This window comes from Hydra viridissima, unplaced genomic scaffold (assembly GCF_058129835.1).
Source record: "Hydra viridissima isolate aposymbiotic clone 2 unplaced genomic scaffold, HvirCarnegie_v1 scaffold_6, whole genome shotgun sequence".
In the NCBI taxonomy this organism is placed as follows: domain Eukaryota; kingdom Metazoa; phylum Cnidaria; class Hydrozoa; order Anthoathecata; family Hydridae; genus Hydra; species Hydra viridissima.
In genome coordinates, this window is record NW_028324305.1 from 16,004,892 (window position 1) to 16,028,996 (window position 24,105).

Consider the following 24,105-nt stretch of genomic DNA (forward strand, 5'->3'; position numbering starts at 1 on the left):
GGATCATTTGAAAAACTGAACAGTATTTAGTTTAGCTCTCGACGGATTCTACAGACTTTTAGTCTGTCTACAATTGACCATTTTTTGTCCACTGTGTCATTAGTATTGTTAAACCTAGTAGCTTTAATCGGAAGAACTCGCGGCACCGATGTTAAAAAAGCTGAGCTTAATTAGATAATAAACAGGTTTCAACTGCCTCGTGGTAAACGTGTAAGTGTCGCGACTGACGGGGCGCCAGCAACAGTGGGAAAATCTCGAGTTGTAAATTAAAAACTCCACGCTTTGTACCTTTTCACTGCATAATTAACCGCGCATATGTCGTGGCGAAATACTTAAAATTAAAAATGTTTAGAGTTGTTTTTTGAGAGCTCCTAAATCCTAGTATTATTTTTACAAAAGAAAAAGGGAAAAAATAGTTCACAAATAATGTAGCGCAAATTTACTTCTATGATTGAAGTTTGGAAAGTTGTGTCAGAATCAAAATATCCTTTCTTAAAAAATACCACTTGAGTTAATTCCAATATTTGGTACAAAATATTGCTGTGAATCTTTGTACTCGACATTGAAGTTCGTAAACTCGAAGCCTTGTTCACAGTTGATCGATCGACATCTCACACTGGCGCGAACGGCATTAAAAAAATTCGGGCGTAATTAACTGTTTTCAATGTCTTTTTGTTAAATTTATTATTGAAACTTTGAAATAATTCTTTTAATTATAGTTAAAAGAATTATTTCAAAATTTCAATAATTATAGTCACTGTGGTAATGAGAAAACATTTAACAAATTAAAAATTATTTTTCTCCAAAAAAAAAATAGCTAACGTTGATTCAAATAAAGATGTTAAATTCAACAGATATGCGATCAATAAAACTACGTATGAAAATTAAAAAGTAAAAAAATGCGGTCCTGACCCTTTTTTTAAAACCTTTTTTGATGGGTCAAGTTCGCCCATATAGTGGTGGTGAGTATGGTTGGTGAGTATGGGTAATTATGTGATAATAATTATGTGAACTTCACCATATGACTTAACAATTGATATTTTTTAAACTTTATATCTATAGACTATTAATTTCAAACTTTAACTCATTTAAAAAAACTCAAATTTAAAAAAAACTTAACAATTACTAAAAACCTCTGTCTAAAACTAAATTAAAAATTCGTGCTGTAAATAACTAAAAGTAAGCATCAGAGTCTGGGAAGTCTCGTATATACGATACTTCCGAGTTGCAATCCTTCCAAGATCGATGACAAAAAATCTCGGACAAAATCCTTCTGATCTTATTAGAATTTGGTATAGCAGGACGAACCGTTCATACGGCGAAAACACGTACTTCTGATACTTCTCAGCGTCCAAAAAGTAGCCGGTATTTAGACGGATTTTCGCCAATATTTTCATCAACCTAAATTATTTTGCTGTGACGTGCTGCGTGTCAGTGTCACTTTAGTTGTTGCCCGAAGCAGATGCATAAAAGTTTTGTTAGATTTTAAAATTAAATTGTGAAATTTGAATATCAAATTTTCAGGTTTGAAAACGGCTGATTTTAACAAGAACGAATTCAAGCAGCATCAGCGAAGATGATAACGTAGAGAAGAAGACGTTGCTTCTCCTAACACCTCTGCGCCGACCTTGATCCAAACACCTTAGATTAGGTCTCAAATAGCTGGCCCTCATACACCAGTCATAGAAGTGATTGAAGGTGATGAATCACTCGAAGCTGATAGAGCTGATGTCGAACAAGGTGCACAAGGACGGTACCAATCAAGAAAACAAAAATCAAGTAACGCTCAGACCGCTGTAACAAGAAGCAGAAGTTTCGTTCTGAAATCTGGAACTTCTTTACAAAAGTCAACAAAGACGAAGCAAAGTGCCACAGGTATAATAAACTCTACCAGTGTCATGACTAAAATACGGCAGGTATGAGAAGCACTTGTTTGCAAAACATCCAAAAAAGAAAGGCTTTTAAAGGCTACTGTCAAGTCTAAGTACGAAAACGTTGCCCAACTGTTAGTACTGCTAGTAAGTACTTACTCAACTAAAAGATGTTAAACAATACTTTGTTATAATAAAACGTTGTTGATTTTTAGTATATTTAACTTTAACTATTTATTTTTCTACCTTTGCAGATGCACGAGAAGCCTATCGGTAGCCACTAACTCCGGTACCAACTTGTTCAAACAACAAAGTGATGATGGTGGAAAGCATTCTCACCATGAAGGAAACCAGGATTCGGCTTCGGGACTCTAAAATGCAAGAAGATCTTGCATCCGGATTCAACCAATTGGTGCTTTATGATGAAGATCTAGAGATGATACAAAAGATTAGGCTCGTGCTCACCGTGTTTCAACCATCAGTGAAATTTTTTTCTGGTGATAAGATTACATCCATCCTTCGTGTCTGAAATTTTCAAGTTGTGAAACAAGAAAGCAGCTGTTTAAAATGAAAACAAACAAGATGATAAACAATTCAGAAGGCTGCAAAGGGATTGAAGACTTCTGCGAGGAATTTAATAGACAGCTTGATCACCGATTTCCTCAGTGTGGTGCTGTCTTCTTTTTTTCCCTGTTCGATAATCAATCTAGTTTGGAGTAAGAAAGCGGATTTAAGCAATCGAAAGCACCTAAGAGAATGAGAATTCATAAAAGTACCAATAATCAATGACAATATTTTACTCAATGGAAGGAAATGGAAAGAAATTTACTTAACAACAGAGGCATAATTTATGTAGAACTTAAAATCATTCTAGAGAAATTAAAATAAAGATAAAAGAGAAATTCAGAAATGAGGTGATCTTTTGAAAATACTTTTGCACTGCATCAAATACCTTGCCATGCAAAACCTGGCTTGGCAAAGCTATAGATAGTCAATTCAATCAGATTTTAATACGGGAAGTTTAATGGAAAATAGTGGAAATTCTCTAAAATACAATGGACGATGAAAGCACGGCTAGTGTGAATAAAAGTAACGCAACGTTGAATTCAAAATTGAATATTAACATATGACTTTCTAACATCGCTAGGGCTATGGAGCTTCATTCTGTTGCACGCAATCGCGAAGTCATTCAAGCCTCTCACGCTTCCTTTTAGTTGTTATATAAAAACGAGCATTTTTATTACTTTTCTTTCTTACAAGAAGTAAAGACCGCTCTGGGACGCTTACTTATAAATAAAAAATAAAATTCTTTACATCGTATACAAGTACTATGACACACTCCATTAAAATTTAAATATCAAAGAAAGAGAAGTGTTAGTAACTCCTTGAAAGAAGAAATTCGAATTTGCAAATGAATGGGGAATCGAATTTAAAAGACGTCAAAAAAAGAGAAAAGAATGGACGGCGAAGCATCGAGAGATGTTAGTTTATCCGCAGAAGAAACGGAAAGAGCTTTGAAAGGAAAAATCAACCGTCTCTTTAATGAATAAAAAACAAAAACCGTTCGTTTACAAGAAAACAATGAAAAGTTTGGATTTCTTTTTGAAATGAAATAATTGTGTTTTAAAACAGAAACGAAGTACTTAAAAGTAGTTTAAAAAAAAACAAAACAAAGAAAGAAAGTCACACCTGTCCGGAGAGCCTCAAAACATAAAAGTCATGCTCAAAAAATAAAACCAATTGGGTTTGGAAGCCCATACATCCATGTTTCAAAAAATAAAAAGATTGAAATCATCTGCCTACGTCCAAGGAAAAAAAATGACTTTGAATTTTCTCACGTTATTAGCTCTTTTCCTAAAGGCCTAATGAAGAAAAGATGATACTTATTTATGAATAACTATAAAATTTGATCACTAGAGAAAAATAAAATTTGATAAAAAAATAACCATATAAAATAAACAAAATGAAGCTAGATTGCTTTTATTGTTAACCCATTTTAAATTGCATAACCCTAGGGGTATCTTTACCTGCTAATTCGCTTTCTTTTAAAAGTCAAGTGTTTTAAACGTTTTTTTGAGGCCATATTTCTTGAATAGCTAGGTCCATTTTATTGCTTACTACTTAGCAATACTTACAGTGTTACATATTTATGTCATTTAATGGTGAAATAAAGAAGCTGTAAAAACATAAATTTTTTTATTAGTTGCTGACAATAAATTAAGTCACTTATCAAATAAAAACACAAACAAGTACTTTTTGCAATTTTAACTTAACTTGGACTCTTTCAAAATGCCCAATAGTGCCAAATCTCATGAAGAGTGTAGAAAAACAGTGTGTGTTGTATGTATGAAAAAGTGCAATTCACCAATTTCTGGTGTAGCCTTTGAGAGATTCAAAAACATTTTTGCAACAGACATTGACTTTTTGGACTCTAGAGTTCCAACTGGAATATGTGGAACTTGTAGAAAGAAACTTAGAAGGGTTGAAAGAGGAGTACCTGTCAAGCTGCCTACTCTTTATAATTTTCAAACTATCAATGTTAAGACTGAGACAAGAGGTTCCAACTGTAACTGCCTGATTTGCCAAATTGGTAAGCTGAAGCTGACTGAAAAACATCCTTTGGATAATTCTACAACTTTAAATACCACAAATCCCCTGAAAAGATGTTCAGATTGTTTGTCATCACTAGGAAAAGGCTTACCTCATAAATGCAACTCTATTTCTTTGAATTTAAACCTTAGAGAAATTTCAACAGAAAACAAAAAAGTTTTTGAATAGACAGCCTCTGCAACTATCAAAGTTCAAGAATCATCACCAGGTGGGACAATCAGGCTGTCAGTGACTGAGGGAGGTCGTCCATTACCTGTTACCCTCGGTAACTTAAATTTTGTACCTTTCCTGTTTTTAATGGACTTATTTTGTCTGTTCTAAGATTACATTTTATAACAAGATTTTTAAAATTTGTTTTTAGGAGCATCATGTTCAAAATCAACAACTGCAGAAAAGTATAAGTTAAGTGCCCAAGACCTGGTGCAAATTCAGAAAACTACAGGCATGTCTAATATTGGAGTCAAAAAACTTGCATCAAAATAAATTTGGTTCCCAAATTGCCTCTTTTTGAGCCAAACTATCGAGCAAATTTTCATGAAGCAGGGTTGCAACTTACAAATTTTTTTACAAAAACTACAATTGCATTATCAGGCGAAAAAAAGCCACACAAAGAGTACAAAGTTGTTCACTGCAAAAATCTCTCTGACTTTCTAGCAGAAATTTCACTTAAGAGACAACCTCAAGCAGGTCATCTCATAAAGGTTGGGATTGATTGAGGTCGAGGCTTCCTAAAGCCTACAGTAAGTCTTCAAAGAATGAATGATGAAAATGATTCAAGCAGCCCACCTTCAAAAAAAATTGTCACCTCTCGAGCTCTAAAAGACAGTGGAGTTAAAAAGCAATTTCTAATTGCAGTTGCAGAGAATCTACATGAGAATTACAGCAACATTAAAAACTTTATTGAGCTTGTTCAACCCGGAAATGTAGACTTTGTGGTCTCTTGCGATTTGAAAGTTGTTAACATTTTATGTGGTTTGCAATGTCACTCTAGCTCACATCCATGCCTATACTGTGATAGTGAAGCAAAGAACTTAGCTGAAAAAGGTGTGCTCAGGACGCTGTCTGATCTTCAAAATTGTTACACAGACTTTCTTTTAAAAGGTGGTGACATTAGGAGGGCAAAGTTTTTCAACAATGTTGTCCATGAACCACTTCTAAAAGCTGATCCAAGCAAATTCATTTTCGAACTAATCCCCCCAATGGAACTTCATCTGCTTATTGGGATAGTAAATCACTTGTTCAAAGCACTAAAGGAAGCATTGCCAGATGCAGATGAGTGGCCAAAAAGACTCAACATCACAATCCAACCATATCATGGTGGACAATTTGCTGACAATGATTGCCAAAAACTCCTGAAAAATGTTGATGTGATAGATCAGCTCTTAGAGAACCTAGATTCATCAGTTTTGGCCATCATTGATGCATTCAAAAAATTCAGTGCTGTTGTTAGAGCCTGTTTTGGAAATGTCCTTGACAAGGAATATGAAAAAAAAAATTGAAGAAGTTCGGACATCTTTTTTAAGTCTAGTATTTGTAAGTGTGACCCCAAAAGTGCACATCGTTTTTTTTCACATTGATGATTTTATCAGAATGAAGAAAAAATCCTTTGGTCCTTTCAGTGAACAATCTTTGGAAGCTCTTCATCACGATTTTCTGTTCAGTGGCAAAAATACAAACATTCAAAATTACATCCACAATATGGAAATTGGCTTGAAAGATGTGTGGTTGAATACAATAGCAAGCACATTTAAGTGAAATATGTCTGTTGCATCTTTAATGAACATTGAAACTTTTTTTACTTTAGAATAAGAGTTTATGACAAAAAAAATCAACTGAGAATGTACCTATGGATTTATTTAAACTGATTCAAAAATTTATTTATGAGATTAAATCTTAAATACTTATTTGTTTAACCTGTGTGTAACTGCAGTTTGTAAAAAAAACCCACAGTAAATAAAACCTATGATATTTAGAGTTTTGAAACAGCCTTTGCCAAAGTTTAATTATAGACACTATTTAAATAGTTTTTTTATTTTGCGACAGTGTTTTAAGTTTAGAAATGATTCAAATTCAAAGAAAAAAATGGTGGTTAAAGTAATGTTTTCCATTAAAAGCAAGGTCAAAATGAATGACTAGTTCAAAGTAACAATGATTTCCTACACATTGACAGATGGCTTAATTTTTTATTTTTAAAGCCTTTATGTATAGACTATGCATATCAATAATAGTAATATCAGTTTTATTATTTATTTCCTATTTTTGAGTGTGTCTTTTGTGGTTTGAGGCTCTCCTGGCGATAGAGCAAGGAACAAAAAAATCCAAAAAATAAGTCTTTTTTTTTTCTTGGACGTAGGCAGATGATTTCAATTTTTTTATTTTTTGAAAAATGGATGTATGGGCTACCAAACCCAATTGGTTTTATTTTTTGAGCATGACTTTTATGTTTTGAGGCTCTCCGGACAGGTGTGAAGCACGTTGTGAAAAATTTGGAAAAGCTTGCAGCTTTAACGTGAATGGACAAGAATGAAGAAAGTTTGGATTTTAGAAACTTGCTTACAAACCATACCGAAAAAGTATCAATTCCAGTTCAATTACTTAATTTGATTGCGTAATTATTCGGGGCTTGATATTTTTTCGGTTTCTAATACCTTTTGAAAGATCATTTAGCAAATTAAAATCAATACATTTACATTCGAGAGTCTCTTTGGGCCAAAGTCAATTATGTGATCTTCCTTCACTGAGTATAGAGCGATAGAGATGATGATCGAAGAAATTGACTCCAATAATATAATTAAACAACTTGCATCAGCTGAAGCAAAAAAACAAGAAAGAACAGGAAAGATAAACTTGTTATAAAGTCTTAATAAATTTAAATTGTTTGGTTTTATCACCCAATTTTAAAGCAGTATTTTAGAAAATAAAACGTAAGCAACCTATCATCGGAGATATTTAACCTAGGTACGCGTCTGAACAACCACTTAACAAAACACAATATAGTTTACTAGCTCTGTAATCACAACACTTAGAAATTGCTTGTTTTTCAGGAAGTACAATCTGTGCTCTACATTTTAGTGTATGTAATAATTATATTAAAAATAAGATTTTGCAAAAGGTTCCAATGGGCCCATTTCTCTTCGAAGTTTGCCTAAAATAGGCCCAGGGGCTCATTTTACTCAAAAAACATTAAAAAATTAAAAAAATGAAGTCCGATTTTCATTTAAATAATGATCATCACTTGTATGTAGATAATCATTAGCTCATTAATCTTAATAAAACTATTTTCAGATCTGAAAGCTCTGTTTTTATATCTTCCTGGAGCTGAGTATAAGAAACTACTATTCATCAAGCATCTTAGCTGTCATTAACAGCTGCACAGAATATTGCTTTTTTTTTTAAAGGCATTTTATCAATTTCTTTGTTAGAGCATGCTTCTTTGGTTGCTATCGTAAAATTTTTGTTTTCTTTTAATGGGATTATTAACATCTTTGCGATTGCGATTAGCTTCGGATTCATTTTTATAGAGTCTGCATGTCAGAACAGCAGCAAAACTGCTCTTGCTGGAGATTTTTTTTTCCCTGAAGCAATAACTTTTAGAATAGACAAAACATGTTTCTGAAAGTTACTAATTTTGATTTGATGTTTTTATTGGTGACAAAACAGGTTTTGAAAAGTTTAGATCTAGCGTCTAAACCTGAACAACAAATGGAGTTTACAATTTCTGAGGATAGAAGCTCAATGAGAAGAACATCATCTTGAACAATGCCAAGAATCCGCAGTGGTTTGATGAGTAATGGTTGTTCAGCTACATCTTACTCTGTTGCATCTTTATTTACCAGCAACTGCAGAGGAACATCAGTTGTAAGTGCTGTAGAAAAATTTGTCTATAAAAACATTAGAATTAAGAAAAAGAAAAAAAAAGAAAAAAAAACAAAAACATTCACAGCAGTTATAGCAGATGCTGCCCGCAAGTAAGTAAAGCCCTCTTTAATCTTGATAAATTTTTCATGCTATTTCCCGCAATAACTTCTTTCTTAAAGCGCGAAACTTTAAAGGTTTTCGAAACTAAAATTTTACTGCGACAAAGCATATAGCAATTAACAAAAGCAGTATGTACAAGTATGTACATACATATATAAGTATGCACGTGCTATCGGGTTTCCGGTTGAGTTATACCAATCCTTAAAGCTAAACATTGTTATTTTGTCATTTGTAATACAAGTTTTAGAAACTTTTTGATACCTAGAATTTTTAGTTTAGCTCTTCTCTTCTTAATAAATGCAAAAGTCAAATACTTATTTTATTAACATAAAACAATTCTAAATTACATTTGTTGAATTAAATTTTTTGTTGATACTGATATAAGTAAATTTGATCCAAGCAGTATTTTGGCACTCATAAAATTCAAATTTTAAATTGTATCTAACATCTATGAGCTGGGTTATCTGTAATTCCTATTACCAACTGTAACAATGTATTAATCTTTCCAGAATAAATATAATATTTGCTAACAATGGAAAAAGAAACCAGAGGTAACTGGTACAATTCTTTTTAATATACATTAAAAGTATTAACAAATATTTAACATTCATAATTTGTTTACTGAACACATAGTATAGAGTTTTGTTAGTAGTATTTTAAATTTTAGGGAGAACACGCCAGCAGACTCAATTTAAAAAAGGAAATTTTAATGTTAGAAAAAGCTACGATGAGGACCAAAAAGATAAAGATAGTGATAATCAAGATAGTGATTTTGAGGATGAAGAAAAAGATGACATAGTTAAAGCTAGAGGTTTTTTTTTTATTTTTCAAATTTTCATATTTTTTTATTTTTATTTTTCTTATAGTGTTTGCACATTTTCTTTACTAAAGATAATCAAGTTCTCTAAGCTATATTTTAAAGTTTTTTGATGTAAATTTAAACAGAAATATTATTAATTCCTTTGGTTAATAAGGAATCCTATCATCTCCTTTTTTACAAATTTGCAAACAAATATGATAGTAATTCCTTAAAGAAGAGCAATTTTGACCCTATTATTACAATAAAAAGCAGTTCCTAGACTTAAAAGAATTTTTTTAGCGCACCATTTGTTTTTAAAAAACAGTTATAAAAATAGAGTACAAAAGCTAAAAAATCTGCTATTAAACTGTGTATAGGTTTATTTTTATTTAAGCAACATATATCTAGAAAATCTGTCAGTAAGAGTAATCAATTTCAACAGCTCCCCAGGCTGTAATGTGTCATTATCATTATCTCTAAAGTTCCATTTAACATATTTTATATTCCAGTTCATTTCTTTAAATTTCTATAAATATATAGCAGCATAAAAACCAGAAAAAAATCCCAGACTTTAAAGAAATTTTCTTCACTGAATTAATATTACTTTTATTGGTATTACATGCTATTTCTTTAATTCTGTTAAATCTTAGTTAAATCTTGTGCAAAGTATTTTTTACAACTCCCAATAGTTAAAGTCTCTTTAGAAATATCATTACTAGAAATTGCATCAATAATTTTCGTTGATTTTGATTCTTGCAGGTTTTTTTAATTGTTCTTTTCATTCATCTATCAGTAATAATCATCACTATTCTCTTTCAGTTTTTAATTTCAGTTAAAGAAGCAGTTATCATCTGGATCATCTACAAGTGTGTCTTCATTTAGGGGTTGTTATCCTAACAAATGTGTAACATCTAAATGATATACAACATTCTTCTTTTAACTTCTCTTCATCTCTAATTTGGTTAAATGCTTTGGGAAGATTTCTTTTTTAGTAGATGGTTCTTTTTGTCTGATATTAATATTCGATTATTTATTCCAGGTTTCATAAAGTTCTGCCAGCACCAGTTTTTTTTACTTCTGCATTGTGTTTATCATAATTCTGATTATACAGTGTGTCTAGAAAGTTTATACAAGGGAAAATTCTTTAGGACACTGGTCTAGTTTTTTTTTATAATAAAATTGTCAAAACAAAAGGTTAAAAAATTTTTTTTTTTTGATAATCAAAGTAAGAGTTCCTCTATTTATTTATTTATTTTTTATTTATTTATTTTTTATTTATTTTTTATTTATTTATTTTTTATTTATTAATTTCTCTATTTATTGACAACTTTTTTTGTGCATGTGCAACAGTTTCTTCTCTCTTTTAATTAATAATTAATCAAATAACTACTGATTTTTTACCTGTGATATAATAATGGCCATTAAGTTTTAACAAATTGTGTTATTTTTTATCTTTCCAACTTTTGTTTCCTCTGAAATAATACCTGTTATTTACGTTGTTATTTGTTAATTATACAATACCCCACATTTAACCAGGGAATTCAAAGAACTTGCTCAAAGAAAGAGTAAGAAACGTGTTTCTCAATAAAGGCAAAGGCTGTTATAAACCACTTTTGACTGTAAATGACTTCCTAAAACTATTGAAATGGTGCCAAGAAAGAATCAACTGGTCTGTTAAAGAATGTTCTCATGTAATTTTTAGTGATGAAATAATATAAGATAACTGAAACTTTCAAACAAAAAGCCATCAGAGAACTGCTAAAGAATAGTTTTATAGTTACATCTTGCTCTTGTGTTTTTACATATATAAATTTGTAAATTAAATTTTGATAAAGATTTTGACAATTTTATCATTAAAAAACTAGACTGATATCATAAAAAAAATACGCAGACAAAAAGCATTGGGTGCTATCTAAATCTAATAATTGCTAAAAGCAATTGCTCTGAACTGAATTTCTGCCTTTAAAATACTGTTTTTGTTCAGCACAAAATAAGAAGTATTTCGTGTTGTCCCTTGTCAAAAAAAATCATAAAGATATGGCTGTGAAAATAAAAAATCATAAATATATGGCTGTGAAAATAAAAAATCATAAAGATATGGCTGTCAAAAAAATCATAAAGATATGGCTGTCAAAAAAATCATAAAGATATGGCTGTCAAAAAAATCATAAAGATATGGCTGTGAAAATAAAAGTGATCATTACACTAATTATCTTTGTGCAAAATTTTTCCAAAACCAGCTGTTGTTTCCTTTAATATGAAAATTTAATAGTTATTGTTGGGTTGAATATTTATAAATTTTATCAGAAATTTAAAAAAAAAAAATTTTTAATCTATTAATAGTTCTTCCTGAAGGCGACTTGAAAGGGCAAGATATTTTTGGTTTTAAAACACCAAAGAGAAAAGAAGCATTAGCAAAAGCAGGTGAAAATGTAAATGTAATGTGTTATAATTTTTGAATTTAATAATTGATAGCCTCCCAATATATTTTAGATTTTTATATATCTTATTTTAGCACTAAGTTCAATTCTTTCAATGGATAAATCATTACAAAATAAAAAGTTATCTGCAAAAAAGAAAAAAGAAGCAAATGGTAAATAAATAATTTTAAAACCTTATATATTTATTATATAAAAATACTTTTTATTGATTGGATAAGTTACATAGAGACATTAGAATTATATTTTTGTTAACATTTTATGATTAAACCTTTACTGTATTTTTTAAAGTTGAGTATTTTGCTTGATTTTAAGTGAATAAGTTTAAAATGATATTTGCTCCATTTTAAAAACGTTTATTAATGGTTTTTACTGAAGCAAAGTTTTTTGAGCACATGTTTTACAACTTATATATATATTTGTACAATGAAAAATTTAAAAAACTATCAAAAACACCAAACTTTTAAATATATTATATTTATACTTGCTTAGAGAACTGATATTTTTTTCAAATTAATTTCTTTCAAAATAACATTGAAAGGTGTTTCTAATTTTCTTTTTCCAGCTTGTGATGAAACTTTATCAAAAAAAGAGGAAGAGGTAATTTTTTTTTTTTTTTTTTTTTTTTTTTTAAAGAAAAAGATAATTCTGTTATTAAAAAATTTATATTCAAATTTTCAATTATAAACTTCAATTATAAAATTATAAGAATAAAGTTAATGTGTTACTAAAAAATAAAGTTCAAATAAAAAAATTGTCATATATAATTGATATGTTGTAAAAAGTAGTCATAGATGGATAACATGTTGAAACAGTTGAATATCAATCAGGAAAATATTTCTTTGAAATTAATTGCCGAATTGTCTATTTTTGTCTTAACGAGGATACTGTGGGTAATTCACAATTAGTTAAAAATTTAAAGTTAAAAATTAAAAAATCTTAAAATTAACTTGTTTCTTACTTCAACTATATTATAAAGAGTATTATATATTATCAGTATTAATGTTAATACAAAACAAGAAGATATGAAATTTTTCAGAAACAAAAAAATGATCTGTTTTACTTTTTTAATTTACTTTTTTGTTTAATTTATGGATCTCATAACGTTAGATTTTCAATTTCAGAATAATAATAAAACTGAGTTGCGACCAGGAAACATCTTACATATCCACGGTAGCTTGTTTCAACCATTTTTCTTTTATCTTTCTGCTTTTCTCTGATATTCTTAAAAAGTTTTTGTTTCAACTATGAAAGGCTAGTTTTCTTTTCCATGTTTGCGGTTTTAAATTTTACAAGAGTTTTAAAGTATATTCTTGATTAAGGTTATTACTACAGCACTTAACCCGACACCGCATACATTTTTTTCTTAATGGTTTAAAAAAAAAATTTATAAAATAATATCAAAATAAAGTTGATAATTCAAAAAAATTAGAATATTCATTTTTTTTATGGGGGTTCTTTTAGGCTATATTTCTTTAAAGCATCAATATGCAATCGAGTTTTAAAAAAGACGAGATTTGTGGTTATAATTATGTCTAGAAACCTAGCAAATATTCCACAACAAAATCAAATTTAGTAGCTTGAAACTTCTGTTTCTTTTTTACTATAATAGCAACAAAAAAATTGAAAAAAGGGATTCGGTACAGATTTCCGTAAAAAATCAAATACAAAACAAACAAATTTGTTATTTGCTTTATTAATAAAGTTTGATAAAACATGTTAAACATTTTTTAAAAATAAAATTCACCAGATTCAATCAGTGTGAAAATATTTGAAGCAGTTTTATTTTGCAGTAAAGCACAAGTTCACTTTGCATCTTTCACAGTAAACTTTTGTGATGTGCTGACATTCAGGATTCTTGCATCTCCCCTTTTTTACGTCATCCATGAATGCAGGCCAATGATGATATCCATCTAAATGAATAGCTTTTGGTGGTAGTGGGGGTGTAGGACCATGTTTTTTTTTTCTCCACAAATTCTTTTTCAATATTTGAAGAATTGGGTCTTCCTCTTTTGTGAGTTGTTGCCTTACCTTTTCTAATTAAACAATCAGCAATTATCATTTTGAACTCTCTGAGCTTCAATAATGTGTTGCCTTCATTTTGACGACGATACAAGATCCATGATAGAACCACAACCATGTCAAAAAAAGTGCAAAAGCAATTTGTGGTACCATTTTTTAGACTGTATACTAATTTTTTGAAGACTAAGAAATTCATCTAATAGGTCTGCTCCACCCATAAACATATTATATGCTGTTACAATCGATGGACAAACAACGTTTACTCTTTTTTTTTGCTTTTTGATCAAAACGAGAAACATTAGATACTGAGTTGACACTTTTATACATTGACAGTAGTGTTACACCATTTCAGGAGTGTCAAACCATTTGATAGCCCTCAATTCAACACCGTCATTGGTGGTTATCCATAGCTTCACAGAACCTCTGCCATTCTTTCTCATGTTTTGATCTGATGTCATTTTTATTTTTGAAAGATGATTTGTTTTACTGTACCTAGACAACCAATTCCTTGCTCATGAAGTGTCTTGAAAAGATCAACACCTGTGTACCAATTGTCGCAGAATAATTTATACCACTTGTTCCTAGAAATATTCTGAAGTAATGTTAGCTCTATATTTTAAGAAGCTTTTAAATTAGTTGATTTAAGCATTTTGTAACCCCATTTCTTAGGTTTCTTTGGATTGCATTGTTTTAGTCTAGATTTCCCTTTTAATGGAACTATTTCTTCATCAATACATGATAATTCTGATGGTTTTAGATTTGAAAATTGTTTTTGTAAATGATCGACAAGGGGACAGATCTTATAAAGTCAAAGGAAACATGTTATGGGCCAATAACAACAACACAGAAAGTGTTTAGAAAATTACTTTATATATTAAAAAATATTGTAAAATGTATAATGTTGCTTTAAAGCAACACACAGTAAAATAGCAGAACCCATATATGGAAAAAATGGTTTTAATTCTTTTTATTACACTCACTAAAGATTAAAAATATTTAAAATAGTTTTAAATATATTCGAACCCTTTATATATGTTTATATGTTTAGTTCAAAAAGTACCTCTTTCAACAGAAGCTAACTGCGGATTTCTGCTTGTATGAAATTGATAATAACGGCAGTTTTTAGGAACAAAAACACAATTAGTGTGTTTTAAACCGTAGGTTTATTAGTATATTTTATGGAATAACTAAACATAAGAGTACAAATTTAAATTGACACTATGAAATTCTGTTTGTTTCTTTAAATATACAATATGCAGTGTTGGGTTAATAGAAAATGATCAGGGTGCTTCGAGATTCTTGTTTAAATTGATTTCTATAATTTATGTCAAGTTGAATGTTAACCTCTTGATATTTTAAATATTGATGCAGTTCTTACTAAAGCTTTGACATTAAAAAAAATATTTTTTAAGCAATAACAAACAATATCAGAGATGATGAATTTGACAGTGAATCAGATGATGATCAGGATCTCAGTGACAAGTATGAGTCATAACAAGGATTTATTTGTTTTATGTGTATGTGCTACAATTTATTCTAATACACTGGAAGGCCTTAAAAACTGCATCTATTCAGGAATGTAGTTTTATATTAAAGAAATGATAAATTATTTCATGTCAATGAAAAATTTTTTAAATATTTTCATTTTAAATTTCCAGAACATAATATTTTCACCAAACCTATAATTTTCTAATTTATTATCACATTTATTAAAAACTGTATTCATTTCTGCACACCTGCACTTTTTTCATAATCCAAAATTAAGTTTTTATTGGTTAATTTAAAAAATTAATTTAAAGAAAAATCATATCAGTACTGAAATATGCTAACTAATTATGCAATGAAATATGCTAACTAATTATGCAAAGAAAATATACTAACCAATTATGCGAAAACTTAAATTTATGATCAAATTTAAATATTTTTTTTATCAAATTTAAATGTTTTTTCCCTAAAATTCACTTTAGAAATTGTTTATTTCAAAAAGTTCTAATGAATGTTTAATATACCAGCATTCTGAGATACAATTCATTCAGTAAATTTATTTCAAAAAGTATTTTTTTTATTTAAATATTCAATAGTTTTAAGACTCAACTTGCTAAAGTACCAAATCAAGTTAAACTTTGCACAAATCACCTTTGAATGCAGTGGTATTCAAAAGCTGGATACTTTTGATGAAAGTTATCACCCTTTAATTGTTAATTACTCAAAAACTGCTGAACAGATTTTTCTATTTTTGCACCATGAAGCTAACTAAATTTTTTATTTTAATTATTTTTTACAGTTTTAATTGGTTGCTTAGGTTGAAACAGAATAATTTTGCAAATACTTGATTTCATTTCCTGGATTTTTGAGTTATTTTTTTAAAGATGCATTTTTTCTTAAATTCTTCTTTTCTTAAATATCCTCCTTTCAATCATTAAAAATATTGCTGACCTAGCAATTGTAAAAAGTCCTTTTTGCAATCATTTTCATCATCTTCACATTTAGATTTTCTAACTTTAGAGGATTGACCTGTCTTTAATTAGCCAGTGAAAAATGATGTTTTCTTTAACAAACAGCAACCTTAATCCAAACTCAACTTTAAAATGGTAACTGCTTTGTTTTGTATGTTTTAGCAATACTGCCAACAGTGAAAAGGTGATCTTTATTTTCAAATGTTAAAATGCTTTGTTCTTACAATGTTTTTGCATGGTGATGGTATACTGCTCTTATTGAACTAATTTTATCTCTATGCTGCTTTTATTCCAGGAACAAGATCTTCTTGATTTGTACTTTGAAGTGCACAACAAGAAGTATGCATCTGTTACATCAGATAGAACACTATCAAGCCTGCAGAATCCTAAGATGCCACAAGAGGTGAATATGCACACTTTTTTCTTTAGATTTTGTGTTTTTGGGGAAATTGAGGGGAAGGTCTAAATTTTGATCAAATTTTGTGTTGAGATGATAAAAGTTTCATTTTTTAAAATATTTTCATTTATTTTCATATTCAAATTTCTTCATGAAAACTTTGTGTTATCTTTTATTTTATGACATATTTTAAGTTATTTTCGAAATTTTTTTTACAAGTGTTTTAACATGGAGACTTTGTCTTGCATTTCTTCAAAAATTTTTTGAAAATTAAAAGTTCTACAATTTTTAATGTGAATCAAACCACTAACTGTAAAGAAGATATCTTTTTATTAGGTAGGAAAATACTCAACTTAAAGTTTCTTTTCTTTTTTTGTTTGTAATTAAATTTATTTAATTATATGACAAAAATGTATTTAAAAAAAGCTAAACAAATAAAAGATGAATTGCTTTTGAGTTTTTTTCAAGCAAGTTTTACTAAACAATTGCTCAATACTCAAAGCATCACAATTCTAAACTTTTTATAATTGAAGATGCAAAATATCTTGATTTACCTTGTACAAAAAGGAATGATGATTTATCTTATACAGAAGTAGTGGAATAAAAGTGAGAGCTGTTGACGAAATAAGTTGATTAAATTAGATCTGCAGAAAATTTTTTAGATTTTCTTTTGTAAAGATGTTGTTAAAACCATGTAACATATGTTACTACTGGTAAAGACTCATATAATATTAAAGTAATGTCATCCACCTTTAAGAGTTCTTCATTAAAAAGATTTCAAATAAGACAGAAAGTAATTTTTCATATACTTTTGTTAATTGGATATTGGATATTGTATCCATAGAAATATTTAAATCACAACTGTAAACCTAATTCAAGTAAGTTTCCTTTCTAAAACTGAAAAACTGGTGCTTGCAGCTAAAAATTTCAAAAATGAGCTTTTAAAATTTGTTTGGCTTCGTCAAGCATGTAGAGGAAAAAAAAAGAATGAATTGCAAATATTTTCTGTTTTACATTTCGCAGCAAATTAAAAACTTTTCCCAAAATCTTTGATTTTTTTTTTAAATTAATAAAAAAAAGATTTTTGAAAATACCAAAATATTTTATTTCTGTGTCTTATTTTTTAATAAATTTTATTGCACTTTGATGTGTACTGTTTATTTTCAAGTCAAGAAATTCTTTAACTTTTTAATAATTTAGGAGTTGCGCAAACATTTAAAAGAAACTCAAGTCAGTCATATTAACGAAACTGTCCAACTGTATGAACAGCAAACATATCATTTTCAAGAGTGGATGTTCCAACTTCTGTAATTAAAGTTTTAAAAAAATTCATGCTGTTCCTTTTATGATAATAATAATAGTAATAATAGTAATGATAACAATAATAATAAAAATGACAATAATAAAAGTAAAGATAAAAGTAATATTGTTGATGATGATATTAATAATGATAATAATAGTAATAATAATAATAATAATAATAATAATAATAATAATAATAATAATAATAATAATAATAATAATAATAATAATAATAATAATAATAATAATAATAATAATAATAATAATAATAATAATAATAATAATAATAATAATAATAGTAATAATAATAATAGTAATAATAATAGTAATAGTAATAACAATGATAATAATAATAATGATAATGATAATAATAATAATAATAATAATAATAATAATAATAATAATAATAATAATAATAATAATAATAATAATAATAATAATAATAATAATAATAATAATAATAATAATAATAATAATAATAATAATAGTAATAATAATAATAATAATAATAATAATAATAATAATAATAATAATAATAATAATAATAATAATAATAATAATAATAATAATGATAATAATTGTATTAATAATAATAAATTTATTATTATTGTTATTATTATTTTATTATAATTTGTTATTATAATTTAATTATTATTAATTTATTATTATTATTCTTTTATTATTATTATTTTATTATTATTCTTTTATTATTATTATTTTATTATTATTATTTTATTATTATTATTTTATTATTATTATTTTATTATTATTTTATTATTAGTATTATTTTTTTACTATTATTTTATTATTAATATTATTTTTTTACTATTATTATTTTTTTATTATTATCGTTTTATTATTATTATTATCATTTTATTATTATTATTATTATTTTATTATTATTATTATTTTATTATTATTGTTTTATTATTATTATTATTATTTTATCATTGTTATTATTTTATTATTATTATTATTTTATCGTTATTATTATTATTATTATTATTGTTATTATTATTATTATTATTATTATTATTATTATTATTATTATTATTATTGTTATTATTATCATTATTATTGGTATTATTATTATTATTATTATTGTTATTATTATTATTATTATTATTATTATTATTATTATTATCATTATTATTGGTATTATTATTATTATTATTATTATTATTATTATTATTATTATTATTATTATTATTATTATTATTATTGGTATTATTATTATTATTATTGTTATTATTATTATTATTATTATCATTATTATTGGTATTATTATTATTATTATTATTATTATTATTATTATTATTATTATTGTTATTATTATTATTATTATTATTATTATCATTATTATTGGTATTATTATTATTATTGTTATTATTATTATTATTATTATTATTATTATTATTATTATTATTATTATTATTATTATTATTATTACTATTATTATTATATTAACAATGTAAATTTGAAAAATTAAAAAAATATGTATAATTTCAAATTTAAATTTACTTATTTATACCTAGGTGCGGCTTTAATATTTTGCTATATGGCCTGGGTTCTAAGTGCAATTTAATACGTCAATTTAAAGAATGTTATTTGAGCGATGTCGCATGCTTAGTAGTAAATGGATTTTTTCCTGGTATCACTATAAAACAGGTAATTTCTTTCAAAAAAAAACCACGTTTATGTTTATTTACAAACACAAAAAGAAAAACCTGGCAGCTTGTGAATTGCAGCGATGACGCGGTTACCTTTTTTTTTTTTTTAGATGCTAAATACTATTACTGAAGATTTACTCAAAAAAGATGTTCGTTTTAAAAATATAATCGACCAAAGTATATTTGTAAAGAAGCATTTTGATTCGGGTAATTTATTTACTCAGCCTTTTTTTTTTTTTTTCAATGTTATCTTTTTAGATTCGAGGTGCGTAAAATTGAAAATAAAAGCTTGCCTAACTGACATCTAACGTGCTTGATATTTTAATAGAAAAATCCAATAAATTATTTGTCATTGTCCACAATATTGATGGGGCCATGTTACGTTCCACAAGTGTAAGCAAAACTTTTTTTAAAAATTTTTTTGTAGCTACTTGCATTGTTACATGCTTAAATTCTACATTTTTAAAAATGTAAAATTGTATCAGTATCATTTACTATTCAGGCTCAAGCAGCACTATCTCAAATTGCTAGCGCTAAAAACGTTCACTTTATCGCCTCGATTGACCACATAAATGCACCATTGAGTAAGTTGGTTCTGTGTTAATTCGGACTTTGCTGCATTTTTTGTAGAATTCATTTTGTGTGTAATTTTTTTGATTACAAAAGTTTGGGACCAAAGTTGTTTAAGTTTGTTCAATTGGGTTTGGTACGATGCTACAACCTTTGAGTCTTATAATCAAGAAACCTCGTACGAAAATTCTTTGTTGGTTCAACAGTCTGGTACTTTGGCGTTAAGTTCTCTAGCTCACGTATTGAAAAGTTTGACTCCTAACGCTCGTGGTATTTTTAAATTACTTGTTAATTATCAGTTGGATAATGGAGAAAATTCAAGCTATCAAGGTAGGTATACCAGTTGGTTTTTTTTTTTTTTTTTTTTTTTAATTTTTTTCTTATTAACTTTCTTTTTCTTACTTTCGCCAGCATAAGAAATGTTCACATGGATTATTCTAAGTATTTATTAAGTATTATTATTATAATAATTTATTATCTTTATTAAGGTTTTTCAATCAACGACTTGTACAACAGGTGTCGAGAAATGTTTCTTGTGAATAGCGACTTAACTTTAAGAGCACAGCTGACGGAGTTTAAAGATCACAAACTCATAAAATCAAAAAAGGTAAAAACCTGTTCACTTTACTTACTACAAAACTTGAATATCACATATCAGGGTTTTAAAAATGTTACGTATCAGAATTTTAAAAAATTAGTCGATTGTTTTTAAAAGAATCTTTACTTATATATTTTCTCAGGGATCAGACGGTGTGGAATATTTATCAGTTGCTCTAGAAGAATCCACATTAAAACAGTTCCTTGCAAATGAAGAAGACTATGCGAAATAAGCCTGAAGATACTACAAGATGAATCATTAGTCACGAGGAGCGTGATTTATCTTAAAAAACTGCTGCTGCAATAATGAGCTGCAATCTACAACGGAAAATGAAATTGTAAATCTATGTTCTTTATTGGTTTTCGGAGTCATTGTTTGCTGAAATGCTTCATTTTCTCATCGAAATGCCTCATTTTCTCATTTGTGTTTCGCTCAGTTACACCCTCAAATAAGTTTTCTTAAAACTAAGTGTAAAAAGGAAGTATCGTGATTGCTCAGAGCAGTAAAACTATCCACAATGGATTGCTGGTGACTGGAATTTTTTTTATCAACAACAGTTGTCCCCTTTTTTTCGACACGCTAATTTCTCATGTAAAGATCCGACACTTTTCTTGCCGTCGAATTTCTTTCTTGTGTAAACTTCCGACTCTTTTTCGGCAGTCGAATTTTAAATTAGAGACATGAAACTTTCTTTTTATCGAATTTATTTAGGTTTTTTTGTTTGTAAAGATTTTAATGGATGAACAGAGAAAAAAAAATTCTGATCCATCTATTAGATAAATCTGTTTTAGAATTTGATTGCGCGGAAACAACATTCTCCTAGTTTTATGTTTGTATTTACACGATAGCAAATAAATGATCAAAGTTTCTTATTTTTTGGAAGAAGTTTTTTGTTTAGAGTTTAATTTTCTCTAAAAATTTGCTTTTATAAATCAAACTTTGAAAATTTAACATGAAATATTTCTTGCACAGTGCGTGAAGAGGAAACTCGTATAAATAGGAAAAAGCAATAAAATAAATCAAAATGCAATCATAATGGTTTTACGTCTTTCACGCCAAAACAGGAAAAAAGAGTTTCGCAAATTTTTTCTTGCTGGGTTTTGAAGTATGGAAGTAATCAAAAGAATGATAACTAATTTCTAAAAATTCCATTGCCGATCCCGCAGTTGCAAATCGGACAATCGCCAAACGTAGTTTCATATACCGCTATAACTCGTATATATTAATTTACTTAATTTTCAGTCAAGCCTTGTTGAAAAAAAGGCATCGTTTCTGCTTGTTAAAAAATAACAGTTTAAACAAGTTTACGAAACTTATTTTACATTATTCGACTGAAATTTCGATTTTCGAGAGTTGAACTTTTATACCAAGAAACAATCGGACGTTGTTGTATAAAACTCACACACATTTTTTGAATTTCGTGAAAAACGTATTGGATCTCAAATTTTGCGACGTAGTTTTTGATCTTTAGAACAGTCAATTTATTAGCTGATCTTTGATCTATTATTGTAAAATGTAGATCTCATGAGAAACAGTATTAATTACTCAAAAATGGAAAGGGGGGGGGAAATCAAGTGGTCTCGATATGCATAAAACCGTCCAATTGAACTGTTCTCATAAAAAAGTGTTTGAAGTTTCAAAATTCAAAATATTTTAATTTGTTATTTTCCAATTGCAATATTTACATTTGTTACACTTTTTACTGTGTGGCTATGAAAAAAGCTCGAGTTCATTCAGTGTTAAAATTATAAATTACAAAATTTCGTTTTATCTAAAACTGTAAAATTTAGCGTTTAAAAGTGGGTATCAATCAATAAAAAATGAGACCAAAGTACTTTTAAAATGTGATCAATAAGCATTATTTAATATCAATTTAAAAACTATTGTTCAGCATAAACTACAATTGCTTCGTGGGTGGTTTTGGATAATTTCAAATAGCACCAGAAACTATTTAAATAAATTTTGAACTCTTGCATGTGTGTATAAATAAACACGTGAACGTCAGTTACTTTTGGAAACTAGCAATTAAAGTAACTTAAATTAAACCGTCATCCGATCCGTCATCCGATCCGTCATAGATGTGACAGTTTAATCAAGGCCCAAAGTAATAACTCGTTCGTAGTTTCAAATTAGCGAAAAGATCACTTTTGACAAAATTTTTCAGAATCATTCAAAAGTTCTTTCCTGCGTATTTGATGAACAATGAGTGCGATCAATCTGTTATCTATCAGAAGAATGAGGAACTAAAGTAGTTACGGTGTGTCTAATGATCTTTATAATCCGCTTTTCTTTACTCTGGGTATATTAATTGCGCCAATATATTTCTTCAGCAAAACTTCATTTTTAAATTAATGTTGTTTTACTAATAGGAAAATATTTGTTGGATGGCATTTTTATTTTAAGTCTGTAAAGATATTAACTTTTAAAGTTTTAAATGACTTTGGGGCTTTCTCTTGAATTTCCTTCTTTTTTTCTGCAGCTTTCTGTTCACCTTACATTTTTCTATTTCCACTTTTATTGATGCAGTCATTTTTTTTTGGTAAATAAACTTCTATTACAGACGAGCAGGGTTTAATAATTTAATTTAGTTATTAAAATAATCATTTGATTTTTTAAAATCTCAAAATGATCAAATCAATTCTTCACGATTCACTGAAGTTTATGATCTTCAAAGATGCGAAACCATCTTGGAAGTAGGAAATGTTCAATAAATCTTTATTGAAGGTAGATGATACTTTTAGAAATCATCTGAAATCTGAAGATAGAATAGATTTCGTAACCTTAATCTTTTATTTTTTTATTCAAAAGTTTTAAAAAAAATTTTATACGAAGTTTTGTTAAGTTTTATGCTCCTCACGACCACGTTCATAATCACGTTGTCAAGCAAGTTCACAATCCGGATTAAACAGGTTTACTTTAACATCCATTTTATTTTTTTAATTTTTGTAACTTTTTCCTGTCAAAACTTAACAGTATATTTCATGAAACAAATTTAGGTATAAAATTATTTTGGAATGCTTTTTGATATAAGTATATATTCTTGTATGAATACCAATATAGTGACGTTGAAGTACGAAAATGTAGTTATTCTAAAAGTTTGTAAAAGTTGCACATGTTTTATTTTGAAGAAAACATGTGATGACCAGATGTCTTCTACTTTGACGTGGTAATAAAAAATCGAGTGAATAAAATTGGTTAAATGACTTTTAATTTGATTCATTGATTTAGATTGATTAAATTTGTTTAAATGATTGGCATTTGTTGATTGATTGACATTGATTTATGGAGTATCTTGGATTTCTATAACTACCATAAAGCTTGCTTATGCAACCATTATCTAAAAAGTTGGCTGGTTACTCAAATAAATCTTCTTGAAAAACTTATTTTTTATATG

The 24,105-nt window shown here is 27.8% G+C and overlaps 1 protein-coding gene and 1 long non-coding RNA gene across 2 annotated transcripts; both read left to right on the plus strand.

Annotated features, from left to right (window-relative positions):
• Positions 1-1,347: 1,347 nt before the first annotated feature.
• On the plus strand, positions 1,348-3,326 carry LOC149887257 (uncharacterized). Its single transcript, XR_016453476.1, has 2 exons — positions 1,348-2,018; positions 2,126-3,326. It is a non-coding gene; the product is annotated as an uncharacterized LOC149887257 (long non-coding RNA).
• Positions 3,327-8,883: 5,557 nt separating this feature from the next.
• Positions 8,884-21,492, plus strand: LOC149887258 (origin recognition complex subunit 2-like). Its single transcript, XM_090091382.1, has 17 exons — positions 8,884-9,010; positions 9,127-9,270; positions 11,602-11,682; positions 11,774-11,851; positions 12,262-12,296; positions 12,821-12,869; positions 15,131-15,200; positions 16,337-16,358; positions 16,470-16,577; positions 17,772-17,878; positions 19,409-19,541; positions 19,654-19,750; positions 19,872-19,936; positions 20,046-20,127; positions 20,210-20,443; positions 20,602-20,720; positions 20,854-21,492. Exons 1-17 carry the CDS (start codon positions 8,992-8,994, stop codon positions 20,941-20,943), a joined length of 1,533 nt encoding a protein of 510 aa, XP_089947508.1. The 5' UTR covers positions 8,884-8,991; the 3' UTR covers positions 20,944-21,492.
• The last annotated feature ends 2,613 nt before the right edge of the window (positions 21,493-24,105 follow it).